Here is a 24573-nt window from a genome sequence, read left to right on the forward strand (position 1 = left end):
TAAATATGCTCATGGATTGACCATCCCTAGTTTACCTTTTACCATCAAGAAGAAATGACAGAAATCAACTAAAAGATCTGTGCCCACAGAGGAACACAGTTTCATAAACTTGGTTCGTAGTTTTGCTTTCATCAGAGATTGTTTGTTTCATTTATTCACATCGGTATTGAACTCTCATCACCTCAATAGAACTCTGAGTTCTTTAGTCCTAGCTTGATGTCTCTGTGCGCACATGTATCTATAATACATGCATTATAACCAAAACCAGTGTCAAGTGTGCATCTTGACCACTTTAAGTCAATACAGCACCAAATACAAGCACTAAAATGGCAATATTCCAGCAGCTGATAATGTGGCAGCTTCTACTTTTTCAAGAGTTGCTGAAGACCAATTTCCTTGGCTTACCTCATAGGCATTCTTGATGTTGAGAGGCTGCCCTATGGCTGCCACATGACCCACAATGCCCTTGTTCCACTCCAGGCGAATGCAGTTGTTGGAAGCTTCTTCCAGGGTGGATCCTTCTGCCACATCAAAGAGCCTGCTCACGAGGAACTTCTTGTTGGAGCTGTCCTCACACACCAGGAACAGGGAGTAGCGATCGGCTGCGATCAGCTCGTGGATGTGTAGGAAGATCTTATGGCAAAGAGCTGTGACATCTAAGTGACTAGAAATATCTTTCACAAGTTCTAATAGTCTGGAGCACTGATCCCCTGCACTGGTCTCAATCCTTGGAGATTGCAGAGGCATCTGTTCCTTCTTGTCGGAGCCAGAGAGGAAGCTCACTGCTCCTACTGAGTCCTTGACAAAAATAGGCCTTAAGGGTCTGTCAAACTCAGAAGCCGAGATTTTCCTTGCTGGTGTCCCGGAGCTGGTGGTCTCGGCACAGGGAGGCTGGTGACAGGCACAGGCTTCGCTCTGGGACTTGCTTCCCTCCTTGCAGACTGGAATGGTGTGAACTCTCTCAGCAAACCATGCATTAACCATTTCTCTGTCAAACAAAACCAAAAATACAGCAAATGACATCAACTGAAAATCCTCCAGCATATATTGAAAGCTAGCACTGTGAGAGGATAACTAAACCTTTTCACACAGAGGATACTGATGCACCTTTAGACTCCTCTATATCAATATTCTCCAATTTTATGCAGCACTTAGCCCAGATTAAGCAGTAACATTTTCTGCCCCGTAAAAAAGAAGCTATTTTTGCCTAGAGGAAATACCAGAATAGGGCAGAGAACGACCACTTAGGCTGTGGCTTTCAGAGCGCAGATCAGAAATTTGCACATCATTTTGTGACTGAAATGTTCCAGTCTTTTCCATTCCTAAGATTTGGATTTCTGTAGAATATATATATATATTCATTTGAAGACAGAACTTTCTGGTTTTAACCTCTAACAAGAATTTCGAACTTTAATTCTCTCAGTCAATTACCTGCAGTCCTTACTACTTTTCTGTTGCAATATACTGTTTTTAAAGTTAACTTCCCCACCCTCCAAGTTAATAAAAAATACTGGTTGGACTCAAAACGTAAAAGCTTTGCTTGAAAAGCATCAAAGAAACATGATTATTACCAATTCAACCCCCTTCAAAATAAGAACAGATTATTCTCATGCATCTCTCCTACTGCCTTTCCTTGCAGATGACACTAATTGTCTAACTCAACCCCAAATACTGCATAACCCTACAACTGTATTTTTAAGTGTTCACCACCAATCAAAAAATGCCATGCATTTCTAGTATTTAACTGTGCTTCTCAAATTAAGTTAGTACTAGAAAGCCAACCCTAAAAATGTCCTCACTAAATACAGCATATCATAACATGAGTCTACTTTTTTTATCACACTATCATTTTCTCATCCAAAATCAGAGGGGTTTTTCTTTTGGGCTTTTTTTTGTCTTTTCTTTGGTTGGGTTTTTTTTAAATACAGGGCTTTTTATTTTATTTGCTCAGTGTCAAGGATTCCTCACAGCAAATGCCCTACTCTCAGAAGAAATGGGTTTTCGCTGTATTACATAACATATGAGCCGAGGAACAGCAAAAACCCTATTAACAAGTCTGATCTTTTGGAAACCTTTCATGGTGGTCATGTTTTAAATTTGGGATATTTTTTATTTGCTCAGCAGACCACAGGAATTTGGAGAGTGAAGCTGAATGAAGCCATGGAAGTGATTCAGGTTAGTCAGCTGCTGATCAGTTACACACATCAGTGTACATTACATATGAAAAGCACTGCACAATAGTCTTATTTTCCTTAGAGCACACCTTTGTCTTTGCTGTAAGATGCAATACTGCAAGCACAATTAGCCCTTAACTCACAGCAAAGTGATGAATTAAAATCTAAACTCCAACAACATTACTTTTAATAGCAAGCCAGCCACAAAAGGAAACTCATTTGATTTCTGTTAAGAAGGCTTGAAAGAGTTTCTTCCCATCACCATTTGGAGACCGCAACTGTAGGAAAACAAAATGCTACAAAAAAATTGAAAAAACCAAAAAATGCTATAAAAACATTGAATTATTAAAAACCAACGATCCTCCTTTATTAAAGCAGTGATACCTATTTTTTGTGCAGTAACCTCATGCAAGTGTTTCCTGCAGTGAAGCAAAGAACAACTAATATATCACAAGAAATTTGACTTGAACAATATTACTTTCCATTACTTAAACAGGATAAACATTAAATGTGGGAACTGTGACCATTCATTACTGCAACGCATAATATGATTTGCATGGGACAGTGTCACATGTGCAAAAGTTGTTTCACTGAGAGTCAAAATAAGAAGCTAGCATTTGGTTACACTTAGAATTTTCATTTATTAGACTGAATGAGCAAGAATTAATATTTTCAATTCAAATGACCAAAAATATTCTTAAGGAAATTAAAAAGCTAAAGATACCAAAATCGGTATGCAAATACAGTACAACCTCTGAAATCACTGCTGCTAACTCTTGTTAACAGGGGCATTATATGTGGGCCCTTTTTGTTTTACTCTGATCACCTCAAAATAAAACATAACCTGGAAATTTTAGCTTCTCCAAAACAAAACTATCATCCAGCACTAATGCTGCAGAAAGGAACTTGCAAAGGCCAGCTGGACGCATTTAAACCTCAGACAGAAGATAGGTATAGAAAAATTGACAGTTTTAAAGAAGATCGCTGACTTGACCCAGATTCACGTGTGTGCTGACTTCCTTTCTGAGCACTGAGGACTGGCGTTAATGGAAGGTAAGATTGAAAAGTAGCAGTAATGACATAGTACCAGATGGAGGGGGTTCTCCAATGACTGATGAGGCTCAGAACCCATGTAATTGAAAATGTACATGTTTGAAGGCGTGTTTGGAAATGAACCTGTGCTGTTGTTGGGCAACTGCAATTTGCAGAGCAATCTGATTCACTGCCTACTTACTCCTGAGGAAAGGAGAATATAAAAAGCTATCCTTTTCCCTCCTCCTGATGTACACTGAATTTACATACACGGATGTGTTGATACAAGGTGCAAGGCAGAGAAAGAATCCATTAGCCTTCATGCATAAAGAAAAAACTACAGCAGAAATTGGATTTAGAAACCTGTCATTTTGTTTATTCTGCAGTGTTGTGTTATGATTTCCCCAGGCCTTAATGGTGTAGCAATAGCAATCAGTAAGAACAATGTACTCTGAATGCTAATACCTGTTCTCAAACTGTGGCCATGACATCATTAATTTTTACCCTCTTACCTTCTTACTGTGTAAAATAACCTCCATTTCTGATGGAGGTTATTGAGGGATGTGGAAGACAGCTGTAGAACCTTTCACATGAAAGGAATTATGTTTAACACGAACTGAACTACTTGTTGGGTATCAGCACTGTTCATGAAGTGCTTAAACATTGAACAGAACTGTATGTGGAGCTGTATAATTATGAGTAACATATTCATGTCCTTTGATTTCTCTTGGGTGATGGTTCAATAATTTGCCAACATAGTGCATGATTCTCAGAAAGCTCTTTAGATTAACATCAACAACAAATCCTTAACTAAACCTGTTAAAACATGGCTTTCAACCTCAAGCCTTTTAAGCATTTTACTTTGGGCAACAGGAAAGCCATTCAAATTCAACTGGAAAAAGAACAGTGTTCAGTGACCTTTACCAAATGCCTCTTCTAACAAGGAAACTATTTAGCTCCTTTTACTCACCCAGTTACACACACGGGTGGAAGAACCAGCATTTCACATGAGCTGACGTATTCTAACTCTATTTAAAATCGCTCGGTGTCTTGACATGCGTCGGTCCGTCCGCTTGTTGACACTCAGTCCTTTTTAACAATGCATGACAAGAAGGGTATTATGGCTAACACAAGTACTCTCAGAGCACAGAATTAGCTCAGCAGATACCTGACACCAGACATGTCCTGAGCCACGAGTGAGGCTCCTGGAAATTAGCACCGAGTGCCATGTACAATTAAGACGTCATTTGGAACGACTGCAGGAAGAAACCAACACTTCCTATTCATAGGAACAGTCTTCAGTAAGCACAGGCATTGTCAAGAGCTGATTGTAAGGACAAGACCCTGGCTGTAGTTTAGAGGTTGCAGGAGCAAATACTGATCCACAGTGATCCATGCAGACACAAACTCAGTGCAGTGTCTCTATCCCACCATGGCAGTCACTGTGAGTTGAAGAGCTATAGGATCCATATCTCTCACGACTGGGATGCATCCTTTACTGCACTATGAGCCTTTAATATGAACCTTCACTCAAGAAAGACGTCATTTATCCCAGAGCTCATGAACAAGAATAGTAGTATACGAAGATACCATTTTTTAGTCATTCCTATCAGCCAAATCCAATCTTCCCTCTCTAAAACATGACAGTAGTGACTTCTGAATTTGGCTGGTGACTTCATCAGCAGATGACAAAACTGGAGAGGAATTTGGAAGTCATAGTGCTAAGAAGGGGATAAAAATGCAATGGCAGGCAAAACATGGAAGAAAAAAAGAAAACCCCTCTCTGTCACTGCTTATATACAAGAACAAGTAAGCTGCAGTACATGAGACCTTGCAAGCTTCAGAAGAATTAAGACTTGGGCCCCAATTTGTTAAATGCTGCGCAGATAGACCTGTCCCTAGAGCAAGAATTTTTCAGTATTAATAGGCAATAAAACCAAAAAATCAATGGTTGAGAAAACACAGACACAAGGAAGCAACATGTCTTGAGCCAGGTCATGCAGGAAGGCACGTGTGGACCTGAAGAGAACTTGGCTGTATTTCCTGTGCCGTGTGCATCAAACCATACTGACACAACACTAATCACTATGCTACTCATAGACCAGCAATGTTAAATAATTTACTGTACCCATCTTTGCTTCTTTGTGATCATCTTCAAAGTACACAGCAGACTTCTCAAAAACAACCAAAAAAAACAACAACCCAACCCAGTGAAGATGTTTAACAGCCAGGTTGCAATTGTCTTGCTTACACTTAGCCTATGTAAGAACACACCAATGTGACCATTCAGCACAACTGCTTGGCACCTTTGGAGGAAATGTGCAAAAAACAGAATGCAAAGGTAACACGGAGATGCAACAACAACAATAAAAACAGCATGTTACTTACCTTGCACAAAGAACATGTAACACTTGCAGTTCCATAACAGAGCACAGTGATAAGTAGCTTTCAGTGAAACAGCAAATAATTCCCTGTTGTCCCTGTTGCTCACAAGCCACTCATATATACAGTGTATGATGTTTTAGTAGTTGTGTGGGCTGTTCTGCTCATGTTTCATTCAAAGCAGCAGTTATTGGTAACACTTCAGGAGAGGGATTACAAACTTGCCTACTAGAAAATGCCAGCTTTCAAGTGTCTCAATTCCTGTAGCCTAATCCTGACAATGCTGAAATCAATAATATTACAAGCTAAACTTCATAACTATTATCAATTGTCTTCCATAAAATAACCACTAGATGTCTTCACATTTCTCTCCAGCATCTTGACATAATTTTGACACAGAAATCATTTAAAGCATTAACAAAAACTCCAAAACTAGTCAGTTTTAGCAAAGGAGTTGGAAATACAAAGCTACTTGGATATTATACTTGCCTTCCCATTTTCTTTCTAGTATTTCCTACTTCACTATCACATTCTAAGTGGCTTTGTCTCTTTTCTCCCAATGGAAAGACTTAAAGAAATTGTATAAGGCCTCGTTAGATGACAACAGCAAACAGACTGTAAACTGACTGTAAAAGGAGTGTTTTCAAACTGACTAAAAGAGTAGATTAACAAAACACTAGATGTTTTTCCTTAAACCCTTCCCAATTACAGTTAGTGGAGGTGCCATTTCTCACAGTGGTAGGTAAGCAGTTCTGGAATATGAAATACAACAGTGCCAGTTTTTTAGCACAACTCGGTCAAATATATTAGCATACGTTTAGCTTTAAACACTTCAATTGGCACAAATGACTTCTGTTTGAATACAGTTCTTAATTTAGAAAATTAATGCTTGATTCAAACCATGCTCATGAGAGACCGAAATAACTTTTTAGAATGATGAAATTTTCATCTTGTCTGAATGCTCATTCTAAAAAAAATAGAAGGCAGAGATTGCTTTACTACTTGTAGCAAAAGTATTCAAATTGGAAAAAGTAAAACTGACAGGCTATTCTTGGCTATTTTCAACTTTTCTTTAATAACCTAACTTCGTGCTTCACTTATTACAAGAAAGCTTTCTTCCACAGAAGAGACTTTCTACTTGCACTATAAAGAAAGACAGAATAAATCCTCAGGGATTAAAGTTAAAATTCTAAAACCTGACCTTTATTTCTCCTCCCTATGTTTGCTTCTTGTTCCCAGCCCATAAAAAAAGAAAAAAATAACAACAACTAGGTATCAAACGGTTTTGTTGGGAAAGCAGCAGGACAACACCAGTAATTTCAGTGAAAAATGGATTAAGAGTTAAGTTCACATGTGCTTGGAGACCTCATGTAAATCTTCAGCACTACTTAATTTCCACCTGAATTCCTAAACCAGAGTTTAAGTATGACTGAAGTGCAGAGGCTCTGGGATGGCTCTCTCTGCTGGGGTGAGCGCACATAATGCACAAATAAGTGGGAAAATACATATCTTTTACTAAGCAAATATACTTTGTGGCGATATTTTCAATGCCAAACCCAATGGGAAATTACACTCATTGTGTTATACATGAGGGCTATGTGAGTAGGGCTTCTTTTCTGGCAGTTTACAAATAGCTCCTTCTGTATTTAATGCCCTTTTTAAAAGATAGTTTTCTCAAGTCAATCATATAAATGAGAAAGCATTCTATATAAATTTATGTATGTTTCTTTTCCAGTGAGGAAAAGAAATACTTCTATACTGTGCTTTTATTAACTACATTTTTCCATGACAACACCAAAACAATTTAAGGGTGAAAATGAAAGTAAGGTGGTAGCATATCAGTCACGTCAAGAACGTATTGCCGATATCCTATTTACATGAGGATTCTTCAGCAGATACCCAATACAGAACCTCTGTGATCCTCTATCACTTAGAAATCAAATAAAGCTGTCGAACTTCTTGAGTCTCCAGCAGAGGATATCGAAAGTAATATGGTAATAGTTAGCCTGAAACAGAAAGATTCAAAAAGGGGATGTTAACTGTCAGAGTGGTCGGCCCCATCTTATTTTCTACCCATACTCTAAGGCTTACCAGTGTATTTTAATTAATGTATCCTGCACACCCATTTGTTTCTTTATTGCACAGGGCAAGTGGAACCGAGTGAATGCACATTCTCCTGGTAGCCACTCACAGTTTCTGCTGACTAGTTCATCACCATACCAAAGATTCTGTGTAGGAGTTCAATTTAGAGCTTTGGGGGAATTTAAGATGCAAATTGCTACTAAGTGGTTTCTTATCATTTCTCAAATGACAATTTCTTCAGTCTACAGTAATTGCTGGTTTAGAGATTGTTTCCAAAATACTCCAGCTTTCACCTCACTTTATTTCCAGCAACAAATGCCAGAAGTAGTCAATCACATTTGCAACTTGATGAATACTGGTAACATTCCTCAGCTTCCTGAATGCTTTGTAAATCAGTAGTTAAATATATTTTGGGAGCATCTTAAAGCTTTGCTGTTATCATGAAAGGCATAAGGAAGGATATTGATACATTATTTATAAGTGGGATAACTATGAACATCATTATACCAACAAGAAAACTTTGCAAGACTCACACAGAAATTGATCTTTTTTTTCCTGTACTTAGTTCTCAGAAAAGCTTGGTAAACATCCAATAAAACCAAGTAAACGGGAGAAAATATTCTGACCCCCTGCATTAACACCACTGCTTCCTGTGGGTTTCAAGCTGTGGTCCCAAGAAGCAGTGGGTCCCAAGAATCAGTGGGCCTGCAGCCCTCTCATTAATGCTTTACACTGGCTAACTTAGAAAAGGCATTCCCCTTACAGCATATCCCAATTATCTGCACAGGATTCCATGCCTCCACTGGAAAGCTACTGGGGTCCTTCCATCATGGAAGTTCAAAGCCCACTCTCTAATCACCAAGCTCATGTTAGGAATACATATGGTTCATACCTGTGCATTTTTAGGATTATTACTTTTTTTGGTATGCAACACTTTTAAAGAAAAACACAAGCTACAGCACATTTCGGTGCAGAAAACATCTAATAGCTTTATCTTCCAAAATCAGAATTTTCATTCAATTAGAGAAAATAAGCACACATGCATTACCAATGCACAAAATGCATATGACACATAATATTTAGGAGATTCAACTTCAGATAGCTGGCTCAGACTGAAAACATCTTTAAAAGCCCTCTAGACAGAAACTAGAAGGCAGATATCCTGACTAATGTAGTACCACAGCCAGAACGTTAGAAATAGATGGTCCACCAGCCATCAAGAAGAAAAACCCCAAGCAACTGCGCCTGAGTTTTCTCCATGTAATAAATGTAATTGATATATTCAAGTTACATAATATCTGAATTTTAGCACAGTTTCCCAGTAAACACCAGTTCTGGAATCGTCAGTGAAGTACTGTGAAGTACCATACTGTTAAGAACATTTATTTTTCCAAATACAACCCCACCTTAATTAATTTGTAAATATTTCTCAAACCTGCTAATAAGCCAAGATATATTTATAACAAAATAATCCTATTTCTACTGAAGGGCATACAAGATTTGGGTCAATAATTGGTCTTCAGCACACCATACATTTAGGGAATCAGATAAAATTCTGCCTGTAAGAATACAGTTACCTCCAATTGCGAGGAGAAAATTTACTTTGGTTGTTTTGGCAGTCTGCTGCTTCTGAGAGCAAAGAGCACTAAGAATCACTCCCATATTTTTAAAACAGGGACAAACAGGAAGTCAGAAGTACAAAAATATTCCATAGTGGGTTGAAATAAGTGTGATGTTAGAACATGGCAATGCATGTGTTGTTTTTTAAAGGAATGTAAAAAGACAAAACTTCAGGAAGACAAAAAGGCAAATGAATTTAGCCATAAATGTGACCTAACACCAAGGAGATGATGCCTTTATATCGTCTAGTTAGAACAACGATAGTTGCAGCAACAAAGCAGAATCACAATTACTTGAAAATGTTTCTGCTTCTGGGAAGCCAGAATATGATAAGCAATTCTAAAACTTTGGGAAAGGAAAAATAACAAGACACGGGGAAAAAGAACCAAAGCTTAAACTTCATAGGAGCAAGGCATTTAGAAACTCTTGGCCCTTAGGTGTGCAGTACCAAACTCTCCAGCCAGAAGTTTTGTCAGCCAGCACAGCCTCACTGATTGAGCCAAATTCATCCTATCCCCAAGTGTGCTGGCGATTCCCAAGTGTGCCAGTTCCCCCTTTGTTGTGCTGCACTTTGATCATCTTGGAACAGCACCTCACAGATAACAGCTATTTCTATTGCCTCCACATGCCACTCACCTGCCTGGTACAAAATAAAGTAATAAATATCTGATTCCATACCTTCCTACTCATGGGATCCCAGTTCATTCACCTCCTCAGAGGAGAGAGGACTCCAAGCTATTCACCTGGATTACACGCTTGTAGGGCTGCAGCCTCGCACTGCTCACATGGAAGCCAATCACCGCAGTTTTATCGGACAATATCCATAAAGGCAGCCCAGCCTGGAAGGAGGCTGGGATGTGGCCTTGCTGCAGCCACTGCCAGCCTCGAGGCATTGCAGATCCAAATACAAGGTGTGAGCCCTTGGAACGTGCTCATCTTCTGCAACACATCGGAGGGGAGAGAGGAACACAGGTGCACACTTGTTAAGCTGATGACCTGCAGCCCTGCTCTCCAAGAAGCCAGCACCTGGGCTGGGGAGCACAGTGATTCCAACAGCAGTCACTTTATGAACAAATTGTGAATAGAAAGAAACATCTTTTAAAGTGCCAACTCGCCAGAAAAAAACAATTTTTATTCAAACCACAGCAACGGATACTAATACCAAACTGCCCTATGCAAACTGGATCAGGAGGCAACTACTCAATTATCTGAGATTATAACCCTAACCCCATACTTAAAAGAAAATCACAACGCATACAACTTCTAAGTATTGTTTAGACACTTAATTAAAACTCCTTTGTGTCTGGAAATTACCAACAGAACTACCATATAAAACACTGTGGGAATTAATTAATTAATTGCAGAAAAAAATATATTAACTATTCAAACTCATTACAAAATTCCTAAATTAGGTTCTAATTCAAAGCTCATTTATGTGAGTGAAAACAGCTTATATTACGCAGTCAAAAGTGATGGAGCAGGTGATCTTTTCCTATTCCTATGTAGAAATATTTGAGAAACAAATACAGAAACTATCTTGATCCATTAGCAATTGTGCCTCACAACATGCAGCTGAATATGCCTCCATGCTCTGCAAAACACCAGATTAACTAACTTCTTGGTCTATTGCTTCCAGGACCTGTGAGAACTTTGGCATATTATGAAACAAAACAAAAAAGAGAAGCAGTAAATTATGATTAGAAAAGTGTTGAAACTAGTTCAGGGAACCCTGCTTTACTTGAGAGAACAAATACAATGTTAAGTAGCAGAACATTAACAGCATAGTCTTTGTTCGGTGTTTGCTGCGCTGCAAAGATTCAGCTAAAACAAAGCACAGCATTAGAAGCTAGGATTTTCTTTTGTCAAGCCCCAAATAACGCTACCAAGTGGAACACTAAACCTCTTTAAAAAGTACAGCTGTTCTTTCCAACCACTCAGCTCTACATGTTACCATCTTTGTATCAACATACAGTGAAGTAATTTGTCTTTTTAAATACAAACTTATATATAACAGAGGTATTCCTTATTACATATGGTTTTCTATTTATACAATAAGGACAAAGAACATTCCATGCAAGACAGCAGAGAAGAGAGTTTTGAGACAATTGCAACGTTTCCGTCATTTCAGAAACATCACAGAATTGTTACCAAGCAAGGGCTCAAAAGTCCACAGTGTTTCTGCAAACCCCTCTCTAACTGCAGAGGCATTATCATCTCGGAGACTCACTGAATTGTATTGTCTGAAGTACTGCCTCTTTCAGAACGGCACAAATGCAAAACTGTGCCTCAGAGTGAAAAAAAAAAAAAAGCTAACCCTGCCCATGGGGAAAACAAATCTGACACAGTGGTTACTATTAATTAGCATTCCTATTTGCTCAATACTACATCCAGTTTCCAAAGGAAGTGTGATAGGCTGAACTAGGAAAATGCTACTTCTCAATGCTGCTAGCACCCTATTTCCTGGGCAAACAAGCTGCCCTTCAGTGCCACACCATGCACGGGTGTTCTGGAAAGCAAACATCAAGGTTAACGACTTGCATCTACGCATCCTGCGCCAATGTACAGCCTCGGAAAAAAAATCAACATTTAAAAAACATTTTAAAGCCTTTTTTCTTCCCCTGTTAAATGAACCTTAGAAAGCAGCAGCAGAAGAAAGGGGACTGCCTGACAGATGGTCACAAGCGAGCAGGTGACCCCTGAAGCTTTCTAGCTCTCTGCGAGTCAATTATTAATGGGGATTTCTCTTCTTACCGCCCCATCCCATGCAGAGAGGAGCAGCAGCAGCAAAACCTCATTCAAAATGCATCCATCCCCGCCAAGTGACTCGGGGAAGAAGCAAATCAGCAGCGGCGAGCAGATGGTGCGAGCGGCTCGGGAGCGGGAGCGCAGCGAGCCCGCGGAGACGCCGTGTCCGAGGAGCCAACCGCAGGACTTACTAACCCGAGCTCCCGCTAAGATATACCGTGGGAGTGCAGATCGCCCGGGCTCTGCATCCCCACGGCTTTGTTTATCGGAAAATATTCAAAATGGAAACCTGACTCCACTTCTAAAAATAGCCGAATTTACTCCAAATCGACTTGAAGTCCCGCTCTTGAAGTGTGTGACAACAGTGAGCAAATACCTCGTCTTATCTCCAAAAGGCAGCATGTCAAGTCAAGGGGGGGGAAATGCCCAGACGAGCTCTTCAGGTCCTCAATATTGGGTTCTCCGTAAGAACCGGCACCGAGAAGGGGCGAGCGCCGAGCGGCCGCCCCCGAGCAGCGGCGGCGCCCGCCGGCCCCGCGCCGCCCCCTGCCGGCAGCGCGCCCGCTCCCCGGGCAGCGATCTCTGCCTGCCCGGGCTGCGTCCCGCTCATCCGGGCAGCGATCCCCTCCCTGCCCGGGCTGCACCCCCGCCTCCCTCCCGGGGGAAGGCGCAGCGTCCCAGAGGCGCTCTCCCCACTGGACGGGCTCCTGAGCCCCCTCCTCGGGCGGAGCTCCGGTCTCCAATACTCTGCGCTCGGCTCACCAGCGCTTAACCCGTGGCCCTCGTTCCGGGGGCCGCCCTTGTGTCAAAAAAGGTGATGAACTCACAGGGTGACGGAGCCCTTGAAGAGCAGCCCTTTGTTTTGAGATGACTGAGCACTGACATAACCCGCCCTCCCCAAAGACATCAGATGCTCTTTGAGGCTTCTACCTACTTCGCAGGGCGGGGAAATGCATAGTTGCTCACTACTCACGAGAAGTTGACCGTGTCTGTTTTGAACCGAGGAGAACACAAAATAAATAACTAAAAGCCCAGAACGGGGAGCTCCGGGGCTGGGGCAGCTCTCCTGAGCAGCTCGCGGTGCCGGGCGGGCGCTCCCCGCCGCAGAGCGGCCGCGAACCGGGGACTGAAGGCGAGAACTGGCGGGGAAGCGCCGCATGTGCCCTTCGGTGGCAGCCGGACAGAGCGGCTGCGTGATGGTTTCAGTTCTTGCTCTTTCGAGAGCGGGGGCGGCGGGGGTGGGGTGGGAGTCGCTTCTTTTTATTTTCGTTGGAGGCAGCAAAGTGAAATGGAAAAGAGCGAGGTTTTCCTGTAAAAAAGGAACTACCTCTATCCGCCGCCGCTCCGGTCTTACCTCGTAGCTTTTCTAACAAAGTAAGAGCGAGTGAAGTCGCCGTGATCGTCCAGCCACGCTTCCACCGCTTCCTGCTCCGGCGCGGGGGGAGAGCAGCGCTCCATGCTCCCGCCGCCGCCGCTCTGCCGCCTCCCGCCGCGGCTGCCGGCTTGGCCCGGCCCTGCCCGGCCCGCTTTACAGCTGCGGTACCCCGAGCTCCCAGCCCCCGCCCACGCCCCGCTCCCAGGTGTGCGGGCAGCAGGAAGCCCGGCCCGCGGCACCCCAGCGCATCTCCGGCCCGGCTGCCGGTCCCGCAGCGGGCAGAGCCGGCTCCACCTCCACCGCGGCCCCGCCTGCTTCAAAAAAGTGTCTTTTTGACAAATCGAGTGTCGCTTTAGAGGGTGCCGCTGTCGGGTGTCAATATGTGATCTCTGACAGACCTCCGCCTGGATACGAGTACTAAACCCCTGGTTTTACTGTCGTTCATGCCTACAGTGCGGCTCTTAGATCGCTTTTAGACTCTGAATAAGCACAGCCTAGCTTTGAGGATGGTCAACACACAGCTCCTACTTTCTCAAAATTAGACAGCTGGGACTGCAATTTTGGTTAACACTGAGCACCACTTTCATGTATTGTAGTTCCATTCTATGATGCGCATGTGCACATGTTTATAACAAATTATCCTCTGCATTCACGATGCACCTTTCACAAAGGCTAATGCATATCTGGGGCTTTCTGTGCTGCCACACGTGCGGTGTCTTTGAAGGTAAGATAACAAATAGCAGAATGTTTCAGGGGAGGGGAATCTACAGAGTCTTGCAAATTATTTTCCTCTGTAGTTAATTGAGATTGAGTGTATGAAATATTTTCTGCTGCTCTTAACCCCCTTTCAGGTGTATGTAGACTTCTGATACAGCGATCTGTCTCCTGTATGTAGAGAAGTGGGGTTCTGCAGCTTGAGAAGGGGCTGCAGCAGGAACTTCACAGCAAAGGGATTCAGAGCCTGTCCATGAGCTCGAGGAAAAGTTTTATCTTCTGTGTCTTTGTGTCACATCTGTGTGTAGCACTGACTTGGACACATGTATCTTTTGGCTGTGAGAGTTTGTGTGTAATATGAGGCACACAGAAAGGGAGGTTTTACATGAACATTACTCCGCTGTAAAGGGGATCTCAGGGGGAATGTTGTGCATGGTGACCAGAGAGCAAATGTGAAGATAAAGCATAAGCCAGTTACATGCAGCACGAGTCAAGCTGCTGTTCAAGGCAAAGACAAATCTTTGCCTTCAGCAGGGAAATGCAGAATTACCAAGCAAACTGCATAAACAGACAACATGGCAATAAATGAAGCAGATGTTTAGTGCCAAAACCTGGAAAGAGTGGTATGTTACGAAAAAAAATAAAATAAACCCGTTGTGTAAATCATAGATTTCTGCATTAACCATTTCAGAAAAAGAGTTCTGAGGTTACAGTAGACATGGCAGTTAAAGCTCCTAAGCTAGGCAGAAGTTTTGGAAAATGACACTGTGTTAAAATGCTTAAGTATAATAGCAATGTAAAACATGAAATTATAGAATGCAGATTTTATAAGTAATTGAAGTGCCATTCCCTGAATGGTCTCATATGGAATATTGATCGTGGTACTGCTCATCCAGTCTCAAAAAGCAGTTGCAGAAGGACCAAACACATGGAAATATCTTCTTTGTAAAGAGGCAGAAAGAGTTTGTTTACAAAAGGAGAAATACAAATATATAATTTAATTACTGGTATTTAAAAAGTAGGATAGTATTTTCTCTCTGTCTCGTAGGAGAATAACAAGGTAATGGTCAATGCAATTATGTCAGCTGCAATAGATAGCATCTCATTTCATGTAATTAGGAGTAGCACTAATAGAAATAAGCATTTATCCTGTGGTAACATCCAGTAGGCCCCAGTCAGGAACAGAGGTTGCACCAAGGAGCACTGTAAACATGTCACATTAAATACCAGGCCAGCTGAGGTGCACCCAGCATCCCTGAACTCGGTGCCACAAGGAACTGGGACCTGCGGCTGCAGCTGCTGCTGCTGCTGGGGCCCCTATTCAGCCTGCAGATAAGAATCAGTGAAGCCAATGCAAATGATCGTCTTCCTGATGAGCCTGGTGAATTCAGTGGCAAAGCAACAGCTCAAAGGATTGCTACCCAAGCAAAGAATAGCGTAGTCTTTCCCAAAAGAAATAAAAACTGAACAGCTGGGGAGGGGGAAAGGGATGCCTTCCTTGTATCCGATGAATTTCCATGAATAATAATGAACATGTTGTTTTCATTTTTAAGGTGACAGGAGGGGATGAAGGCCAAGCATAACAAAGAATGAATGGTCAAAGTGGAAAAAGTCTTCCATAATTTTGGCTTCCAAAATGCTCTGAAAAAGCTCCGTGTATCTTAGCTCTCGCCCAGCTTTCCAGTTTGTTTCCAGAGCTCAGAGGATAGAATTGATGTGGAGTAGCTCTAAACCTGAGAAGGGCTTGTAGTAATGTCACACAAATAAAAATGTCCAGTTCAAGTTTAGAAGCTGCTTGAGAGCAGCTCAGTGTTGAAGCCAGGAAGCTTTCCCGTCAGTAGGCCATGCTATTGCGGGACTAGTGGATGGAAAAATGATTTGGCTGAAATCTTTAATCTGATGTTTTGCAAATATTGTCATGTAAGGAGATAAAAAAGTGGGGTTGTTTTCTGTATGCTCAAGGCACATAAATTAGAAATTCTGCAAACTCAGGATAATTAGTAAGAATAAATAAGGAAGGATGTAACCAGAGGAAACGTATTTATGTGATAATTTATGCTCAAAGACCTCTATATTTATTTAAATCTATTTGAAAGTAATATAATTCTATTTCATTTCCCTTTAAAAGAGAAAAAAATAACGTTTCAGATGTCAACATTGTTAACTTGCCTGACTTATTCATTAGATGAATTGGAGCAGCATTTATATTTGCTATGAAGTGAGAATTGGCTGTCTTTCTACCATCTCTTAAATCTGGAAAACAGTTGGTCCATTTTGGCTCCTAAATCAAATTTAGGACTGTACTATATGGCCAGTAAGGCTAGAATATGATAAGGCAGAGGAAACTATTCCACTTCTTTATTAGCCAGCACTTTCACACACATGCAGTGGAAGAATCCTAATACTAGTGAGGCAAGTTTCCATTCTCCTTCCATTCTGTTGCATAAGGAGAGTGAAATAATAACCAAAATTCAATTCATTTAACATCTAATAGTTATTTAGTGATGAAAACACTAAATGATGAGAATGTCTTATAAATTTATTCTCTCAGTCCTTTCCAAATAATTGCTGGAAATGTTTCCCCAGAGCTGCTCAGCAATTGCATAACCTGCCCTCTCCTCTGGGATAACAGTGCATATGTCCTACAGGAAGCCATGGAAAACAGTAGCTTCCTCCTATTTTGATTTAAATGTGACTGAGCATTTGCGTCTATCAAAGTACCAGGCAAAATTATTGTTCACGTCAGGAAAGCAGCAGCTTCTCAAAGCTGTTTGTAATGCATAGATATTTGTCTGGAAAACACTGTCAGACTTTATCTCCTGAAAAATGTAAGTTAGGATTTGAGTTTGACATACTAGCATTTGATATGTAAATCTATCAATATGCTCAAATTTTAACTTTTTCTGATTTCTGTTGGAAATCTTAGGATAAGTTGGAAAGCTGTTAGCAAGTCTCTCTCTTTTTCTCAGCCTTCTCTCCTTTAAGCTAAGTAGTGTCACATCTTTCAGTTTTTCCTTGATCATCATGCTTTCCAGCCCTCAGATCATTCATTTTCTCTTCGGGCATTCCCTAGATCGTCTCTCCCATTCCTGCAGTATCTCACCAAGCTAGGAATAAGTAATCCATCTGAACACAGATCAAATCCCAATTAAGTGGAAGGCATATTTTGGGTTCCTTGCAAGCTCTGTTCCTGCTAATACCATCACCCTTGCTCATGCCTTCTTGGCAACAGCCTGATATTGTTGACTTCTGTACTCTCTGTTCCCTTTTTTTATATACTTGCCATGTACTCAGGTGCTGCCTGTATGTTTACCTCTGCCTAACTGCATTTTCTTGCTCTTGAACATTTTTAATTTCATCCTGTGCTTGCAATACATCTCCAATTTATCAAGCTGAATTCTGTGCCTGTCATGCAATGTGTACTTGGCCAAGCTGAGTGCAGGGTTGCTGAAGGACACTGGTCTGTGATAGGGTTTGATCACTGGGCAATAATTGGATTTGATGCAGGTAGGTGAAAATGTAGGTGGATAATGTATGCATAGGGTTTGGTGGACTTTGCTTGGGAGATGGAGGGTAAGTAGGAAATTTGTAGGGCAGATTCATTCTGGGCCCTTGTCAGTGGCATATCAAACTCCTTCTTCATTTACAATGGTACTTAGCTTATTTTTAAAGAGCTTCTTAGCTATTACTTAGTAATTTTCAATTAGCAGTTGCTCTTACTAGTACTTTTACTAGTAATTGTGATTTCAAATTGAAGTATTTGGTTTATACCTAGTCTAACAGATAATATGGAGTCAAATTATAAGGGGCTTGTTTTCTAGTTGTGGTTGTTTGGAGATGGAGACTCAGTGGCAAATGATATAAATGAAAAATTAGTCAGGTTTTTTTCAAGTACATACCACTGCAATTTGGGCATTCACTCTTCTGTTTCTGTACTCATATACCACAATTCTCTGTTGAACTTCTCACACATTAATCTAACAACTGGAGTTTCTGAAGGCCCCCTATCATCACAAATAAGTATAATTTCTCTCAGTAAAACCCTCGGGTTTCTGGAGCTCTCTCTTCAGGACATTCTCCAGTAATGATCTTTTTGAAACCAGAGAGGTGTAGTAGCACCAACTCCTGTGTCATGGTTTATTCCACCTTGGGCAATAAGAATCATTTTGCCTACACTTTGCCCTGGGAATGTGTCTGCTTGGGCCTATTAATACTATTTCTTTCTTTCACAGTAACTCCTTTTCAAAAATAATTTCCTGTCTTTTAAATGAGATTTTATTTGTCCCTTTAATGAACAACGTAGATTTCTCTATGTTAAAATATAGCCCAGACCTCACTAAGTATTCTTAATTGGTCTATATTAAGGGCCTGCCCTTCATGTTATTTATATCTCTGTAACTTTTTGTAATTTGCAGCTTTTTCCATCAATAATTTTGTATTTTTTTTTCAGATCATTCAGTATGATTTGGGTCCATTTAGTGTGGACCAGACTGATAGTATACATTGCAGGGGCTTTCATCAAAAGCCCTGTAGACTTGTGAGCCAAAGCCCTAATGAAATCTTACAGGAGTTTACTTTATCAAACTAATTCATGGTCTCATGGGAAAATAGGCAGGTTCTTTTATTCCTGACAAAACTAATTTTCTGTGTAGACTGGCGTTAATTGTACTATCATCCTTTCATTGTACACTGATTTCTTCCTGTACCAGCCTCTCCATCAGTTTCCCTGATGTTGATGTCAGGCAAAATGATCTGCAATTTCCTTATTAAATAATGGAACAATGCTTGCTTCTCCTCTGTCTTGGGGATCTTATGTGGAATTTCAAGACATCTTTTGCTTAGTTTGGTTCTTTTTAATTTTATCTTTTAATGTTTAAGTTCAGGGTTCATACCTGTTAAACTGCTATTATTTTAGTTCTGATATTTTGGAATCTTAGTAGTGAACATACGAATTTCTTCTTTAATGGATGGCATGAGGAATATTTTAGGGGCACAGAGCTGAAGTGAAGTATTATGCAGTGGACATAAAAGTTGTTTTTAGGAGATTTTAGGAATGCACAGACATATTCTGGTATTGAAGGAAAATGTTCATCTCTCATTGTGGAAGAGCAACAAAAAAATGGAAAAGTAAATACAGTGAATAGAGTTTATTTATGTATAACATTGATATTATAACCTAAAGGGACAACCACTAAATTTTCACTGTTCTGAACAATGTGAAAGGAAAATGTATAAGAGATTAGTTTGTAACTAAGGCTCACTGCAGCACTGCTAAATGAATGTGGAGGGTTTGTATAGAATTTTAATTATACTCAAGAAGAAAATGTTTGAGAACAGCCCGACTGAAAAAAGGTTGTTAAACAGGAGTGTGTCCATTTCTGACTATCCCCTTTGATTTTTTTTTTGGAGGGATATGGCATAGTCAGGATCCTTCCATGTTCTCCTTCACTTTTCATACCTATCCCTAGAGACATCTGTGGTGTTGACGTTTGTTTGGCCAAGGGAATCTGAATGAGAGTATTCACAATGTACCATTGCTGATCCCAAATCATCAGCAGGCTCATGGAGAGCTTTTCCCCACAGTTCATTGTGAGGAAATGAAATGCCTGTTCATTCCTTCTCATCTCTTTTTTTTAAAGCTTTGGCTGATGTGAGCACCTGGGGCTTTCAAAACCCTTCGATATGTGGTAACTAGTTTCTCTCTGGTAAATAAAAGAAGAAAACTATCAGAGCAAAACAATGAAATGGATTTTTAGGTTCTCCCATCAAATAGCATGAGGTCATCATCACCCTGCCTTCCTGGAGAAGTGAAGCTGTATTTCTCAGGAAATTAGTGAGTATTACAAGAGCTGGTGGGTCCAAATTGTGGTAAGTACCTAGCTTTTCACATTTGGTTCCATGTGAGACTGGGTGACAAAGGTGAAAAATAGACTGAAACACAGGATTTTGTGTGTGGGGGACATAATATCTCTCTGCCATTTTGCTTTCCTTTGTTAATGTTGTAGAAGAGTTTCTGTGTTTTATGAGAATTTTATGAGAATTTTTTTGGTTTCACATTTGGAGCCAAATGTGGTACTTATCACAATCATTGTGGTACTTATCACAATTTCTGAGATTGCTACTTACATTTCATCACTGGCAGGTTGCTGAGGCAGGGGCTTTCCATGGCCATGTGTTTCTGCAGCCTTTAGCATAGTTGGTACTTCATGAGAGGCTGTAAAACCAATGCAAGGGATGAATTAAATCCATTTTTGTTGGAATCCAAATATCATTTGCATCATCCATGAGCTTTTTTATTAATTTTTGTCCCTCCATTAGATCAGTGAGGACAGCAATAGTTGTCGCTGGTACTGTACTATAGGTAGCTATAGCAAAATAGAAAGTTGATGGGATTTCACGTCAGTTATAGAAAAAGTTTTTATCACAGCTGAAATTACATCAAATGAGTCCCTCGGTTTTAGTATTACATTTAGTCTTCTGAATCACCAGGGAGCTGATTTTTAATCTATTTTTCTACAGCCATGAGGGTTACACACTCACTTCTGGCAGCTTACACCAGGTCCTAGGAGAGGCAGGAGGAATTGTGTCAACAGTGTGGCAGACTTCATTTGGCACCTCTGCTCCCAAATGGATGATGTGAGCATCTGAAAACAGCGTGTACCTCACTGGTGGCTGCCTCATCTGCTGCCCTGGGTTCGTGGTGAAGGAGAACCTCAGCCATTCAGCCCCAAAACCAAGCAGCTGGTTCGGCCCTGCCTGTGCGCTGCTGTGGCACCGCCTTTTTAGGCATTCACTGCAGATTTTAAAGCAGGGCAGAATCAAACTGTGTGAGAAGAAAGCTGCTAGAAAGAGTGAGGAATATGGGGGCAGCAGGATGGAAATAAGCACATAATTTTGCTAAAGTGTTTCAATATGGAACAATATTAAGGAGGCTCTTGATGAGCCTAAAACTTCTTCCAGCTGCTTGTGAGCTACCAGTTGTGCCTGACATTCCTGATTTCTGGCTTCTAAGCCTGGTCTCTTTATAGAGCCTTGAAAAAACCCCAGTTTTTATTTGAGCTTATTGAATTTATTTTAATTTTATTTATTTCCAGAGTAAAATGTTTATGTGGAAACAAATTTGTGTGGTGTTCTCATGGCTCAAATAGAAATACAAGCACCCCTGAGGAAATGAAAAGTGACACAGCATGGGCCAGCCTGTGAGGACATCTGAGTGCTTGAGGGCTGCAGCCTGACTCCTCAGTTCATCCTGCACTGAGCACATACATATTCCCTGCTGTTTTCCTCCTTTCCATGTGAGACTGGGTGACAGAGGTGCAAAAGGGACTGAAAAGCAGGATTTTGTGTGTGGGGGACATAGTATCTCTGCCGTTTTGCTTTCCTTTGTTAGTAGATGTAGAAGAATTTCTGGTTTTTATGAGAATTTTATGCTGCCTACACACTTCCAGTATAGTGACATTACAAGGTAAAAGCATGGGCAGAGAAGTATTGCAGTCCTGGACTTGAGTACATTTATGCAGACTTCAGATTCATTTATACTGTGTTATCAGAATTTGTAGTGTGTGCCTTTTGATTAGAGCTGCCAACATCTATTTTTTCTGTGACAGCTGAATTATGGGTTTTGTGAGGAAAACCTTGCAGCTGATTAAACTTGTATTGACAGGACTGCATTCTATATTAACAGGAAAACAGCTACTTCAGGCCCCTAAATCCCATCTTTTCCTCTGCTTTTACTTTAAGGCCCTGAAAACCCAGAGTAAATCAGGAAGCATTTGCCACCACAGATTCTTTCATTGTAAAGCAAACCAAACATGTCATTGCCAATTGACCAGAGTAGCTCTTTTGATACATTTATGTCTTCTTTTAATCTGCTCTCTGTCTTTCAGATGTGGATTGATTTATCCTTCCAGCATTTCTGTCTTAGGCAAAATATTTTTGTTCATTTGTAGGAGATAAATCACAGCTCTTCCTTCTAAATACTTAGTGGCTGACTCTGAATTTCTTGATCTCTGTGTGTGAATAAAAGTCTGACCTTGTTTTGCTACTTAAAAGTACTTGGGGGAGCTAAGGGAATACAGAACTGTACATAATGAAAACCATCAAAAGGAAAAAAATAACACAAAACTAAATCAATCTTCTTGGTGGTTTTGAATATTTTGTGAGGTTGAAAGATGTTGATTTTCTATGAACTAATATTCGTTTTAACTGATACATGGAGTTTAATATTGCAAAAGGGAAAACAAATTTTAGCATTCCTGTAATTTTGTAATTCTATTGCTTGCTGAAGGTTGAATTATTTAGAATGCAAAGTGTATAACAAAAAAAGGATATAAATATATCTATAGAAACAAAAGGAACAGGAACTGGACTTCTATAATGTTTAGTTACTAATAAGGAAAGGAAATAAATACAAGTTGTTCTTAAACAAGCTGGTAAAATTGAAAGTGAACGCTGCAAGTTCTCCCAAGTGCTTTCCAGCCACAAAAGCTTGCAGAAAGTAGATTTTACCACAGCTCCAGCCCAGCTGAGCATGGAGCTGAAACATGCACAGTGCTATTGTTTCCATTTGCTAACAGGCCTTACTTGCTTCAGGGGTCCCTGCATGTTCCAGCTGCTTTTCATTCCAAGTAGCTCAAAGCTCTAGGACAGTTTGGTCCCTTCACATCTCAGTAGGAAAGCTTTGGATTGAAACAGCCTCCCTCATTCAAAAACAGAGCTTCTTTCTTCTTCTTCTTCTTTTTTTTTTTTTTTTTTTTTATAATTCCCCCAGGATTCTTGCTGTTTCAGAAGAGTTGTGCTCATGAATAGTAATATAAAATAAAATAATTTCTGAAGCTCTTACTACAACGTAATTAAAAAAAAAGATGGGGGTGAAATAGCTGAAATATCTTTCAGTTTGTGTGTTTATCTGTGTCTTTGACTATCTATCAGTTCCTGTAACTCCAGGACCCTCCAAATTCACTAGCCAGCATCAAGCACATCTAGTGGAAAGATAAATATAGCAAAGTACTGTGAGCACCTCCAAAAAAATAGGTGTCCTGTTGAGACACCGTTTTCATGCCTTCATCAAGAGTCAGGGTGTCAGTGGCCATCTCAGGAGGGGACAGCGTCCAGGCAGCAGAGAACCAGCAGCCTGCTGGTGCTGGAGCTTCAACTGGAGCTCTGCACAGTCCCAGGAAGGTGTTAATATGATTAATATTAACATAATTGATATTAAAAACCTGGCAGCCACAAAATACAAATAGAAAAAATGCAACTGGGTTTATTCTGATGCTCCCAGAGCAAGCAGCTCTCTTGCTTCAGGCTGGACTCTGTCTGCTCTCTTGCTCCTTTTCCCCTGCTAACATTGAGCTTACACATCTTACTTGCAAGAAAGTGTGGAGACCGCATAACTTTGTTACCTTGCCTAATTTTACCCTCTTAGTTTTAGTTTCTTTTGGAAGAAATTGGAGAAATGTCCCTCTGCACATCGACCTTACAGCTCTAGAGTCAAGTTCTTTTCTGGTGTGTCTGGTATCCTCACCACATTGCACCATATTCCCTTTTGTTCTTGCTCTTATCATCACCAGCGCTTGAAAATACCTTACACTCTAGTGCAAGAGCAAAATACCCTCTCCTGTTCACATCTCCCTCAGGAAACTCTTCTTTGGCAGCACTCAGACACAAGTCAATAGCAGCAGCCATCATTATCTGACCATGCTGCTGCTTCTGGTTTGTTGCTCCCCTTTTGATCTCGCTGTGTTCTGCTCACAGACCTGTGCTGCTTAAAAAGGTCCTTGGGACACGGACCAGGCCTTTGTGTTTTGTACAGGGTGTCTCTGTTCCCTGGCTGAATGTCTTGACCTTTAAAAGGCAACTCTAAGGCTGTCAAAATGTGGTTTATATAATCAAGAATCTAATTCAGAGATAGCAACTCTCTGTTACAGGCCTGAAATTCTCTGTGTATTGTTCATGCTAACACAGCTTTGCCCACCCAAATGTTCATGGAGCTCAAATAAAAGGAGCTGTAAATAGAGAAGAAAAGGCCTTCAAAATGATGAGATAAGCTTTGTTAATATTTATGTTCTTCCTTGTTGGCAAAATGGGTAGTTTGAATTCAACCTTGTCTTTTTTTATTTCAAAAATGAGAAAAATACAACTGATACTTTTTTTCCTCAGTGGAGCAGATTAGTGAGCTCCAGTGAGCTAAGTGCAACACAATGAAATGAAGCAATTTAAAGAAAACCATTAAAGGTAAAAACATTTGAGTAATCAACAACAATGTTCCCTTCAGAACAGGTCATTACAACAAAGCTGGTTGTGCTGCCAGTCCTGTTGATTTTCACTGACTACAAAGCAGAATAGAAACTTTGTCCATAAATCCTTGGGTGCTAATGCAGGAAGGTGGCTGTGTAATCTGAGCTGTCTGACCCTGGCAAAGGAACAGACTGTAAGCTCACTGCCTAAAGA

The 24573-nt window shown here is 40.7% G+C and overlaps 1 protein-coding gene across 8 annotated transcripts in view; it reads right to left on the reverse strand.

The window, feature by feature from the left end:
* The window catches only part of PDE5A (phosphodiesterase 5A), a 57261-nt gene extending 36937 nt beyond the window's left edge, over nt 1–20324 (reverse strand). For 2 of the 8 annotated variants that reach the window (XM_071452288.1, XM_071452285.1), the window contains exons 1-2: nt 13390–13690; nt 406–988 (exon numbers count right to left, since the gene is read on the reverse strand). In XM_071452288.1, the coding sequence (XP_071308389.1) occupies nt 406–988; nt 13390–13493 (687 nt within the window). In that variant the 5' untranslated portion in view covers nt 13494–13690. Of the gene's footprint in view, nt 1–405; nt 989–5594; nt 5616–9968; nt 10230–12041; nt 12246–12411; nt 12653–13389; nt 13691–20250 lie in introns of those variants that run through there. The other 6 variants (XM_071452294.1, XM_071452293.1, XM_071452289.1 and 3 more) reach the window with 6 other exon arrangements.
* Between the last annotated feature and the right edge of the window lie 4249 nt (nt 20325–24573).

The sequence above is a fragment of the Agelaius tricolor genome, unplaced genomic scaffold, assembly GCF_023055355.1.
Source record: "Agelaius tricolor isolate 1412-34295 unplaced genomic scaffold, bAgeTri1.0.p SCAF_34, whole genome shotgun sequence".
Classification (NCBI taxonomy): Eukaryota; Metazoa; Chordata; class Aves; order Passeriformes; family Icteridae; genus Agelaius; species Agelaius tricolor.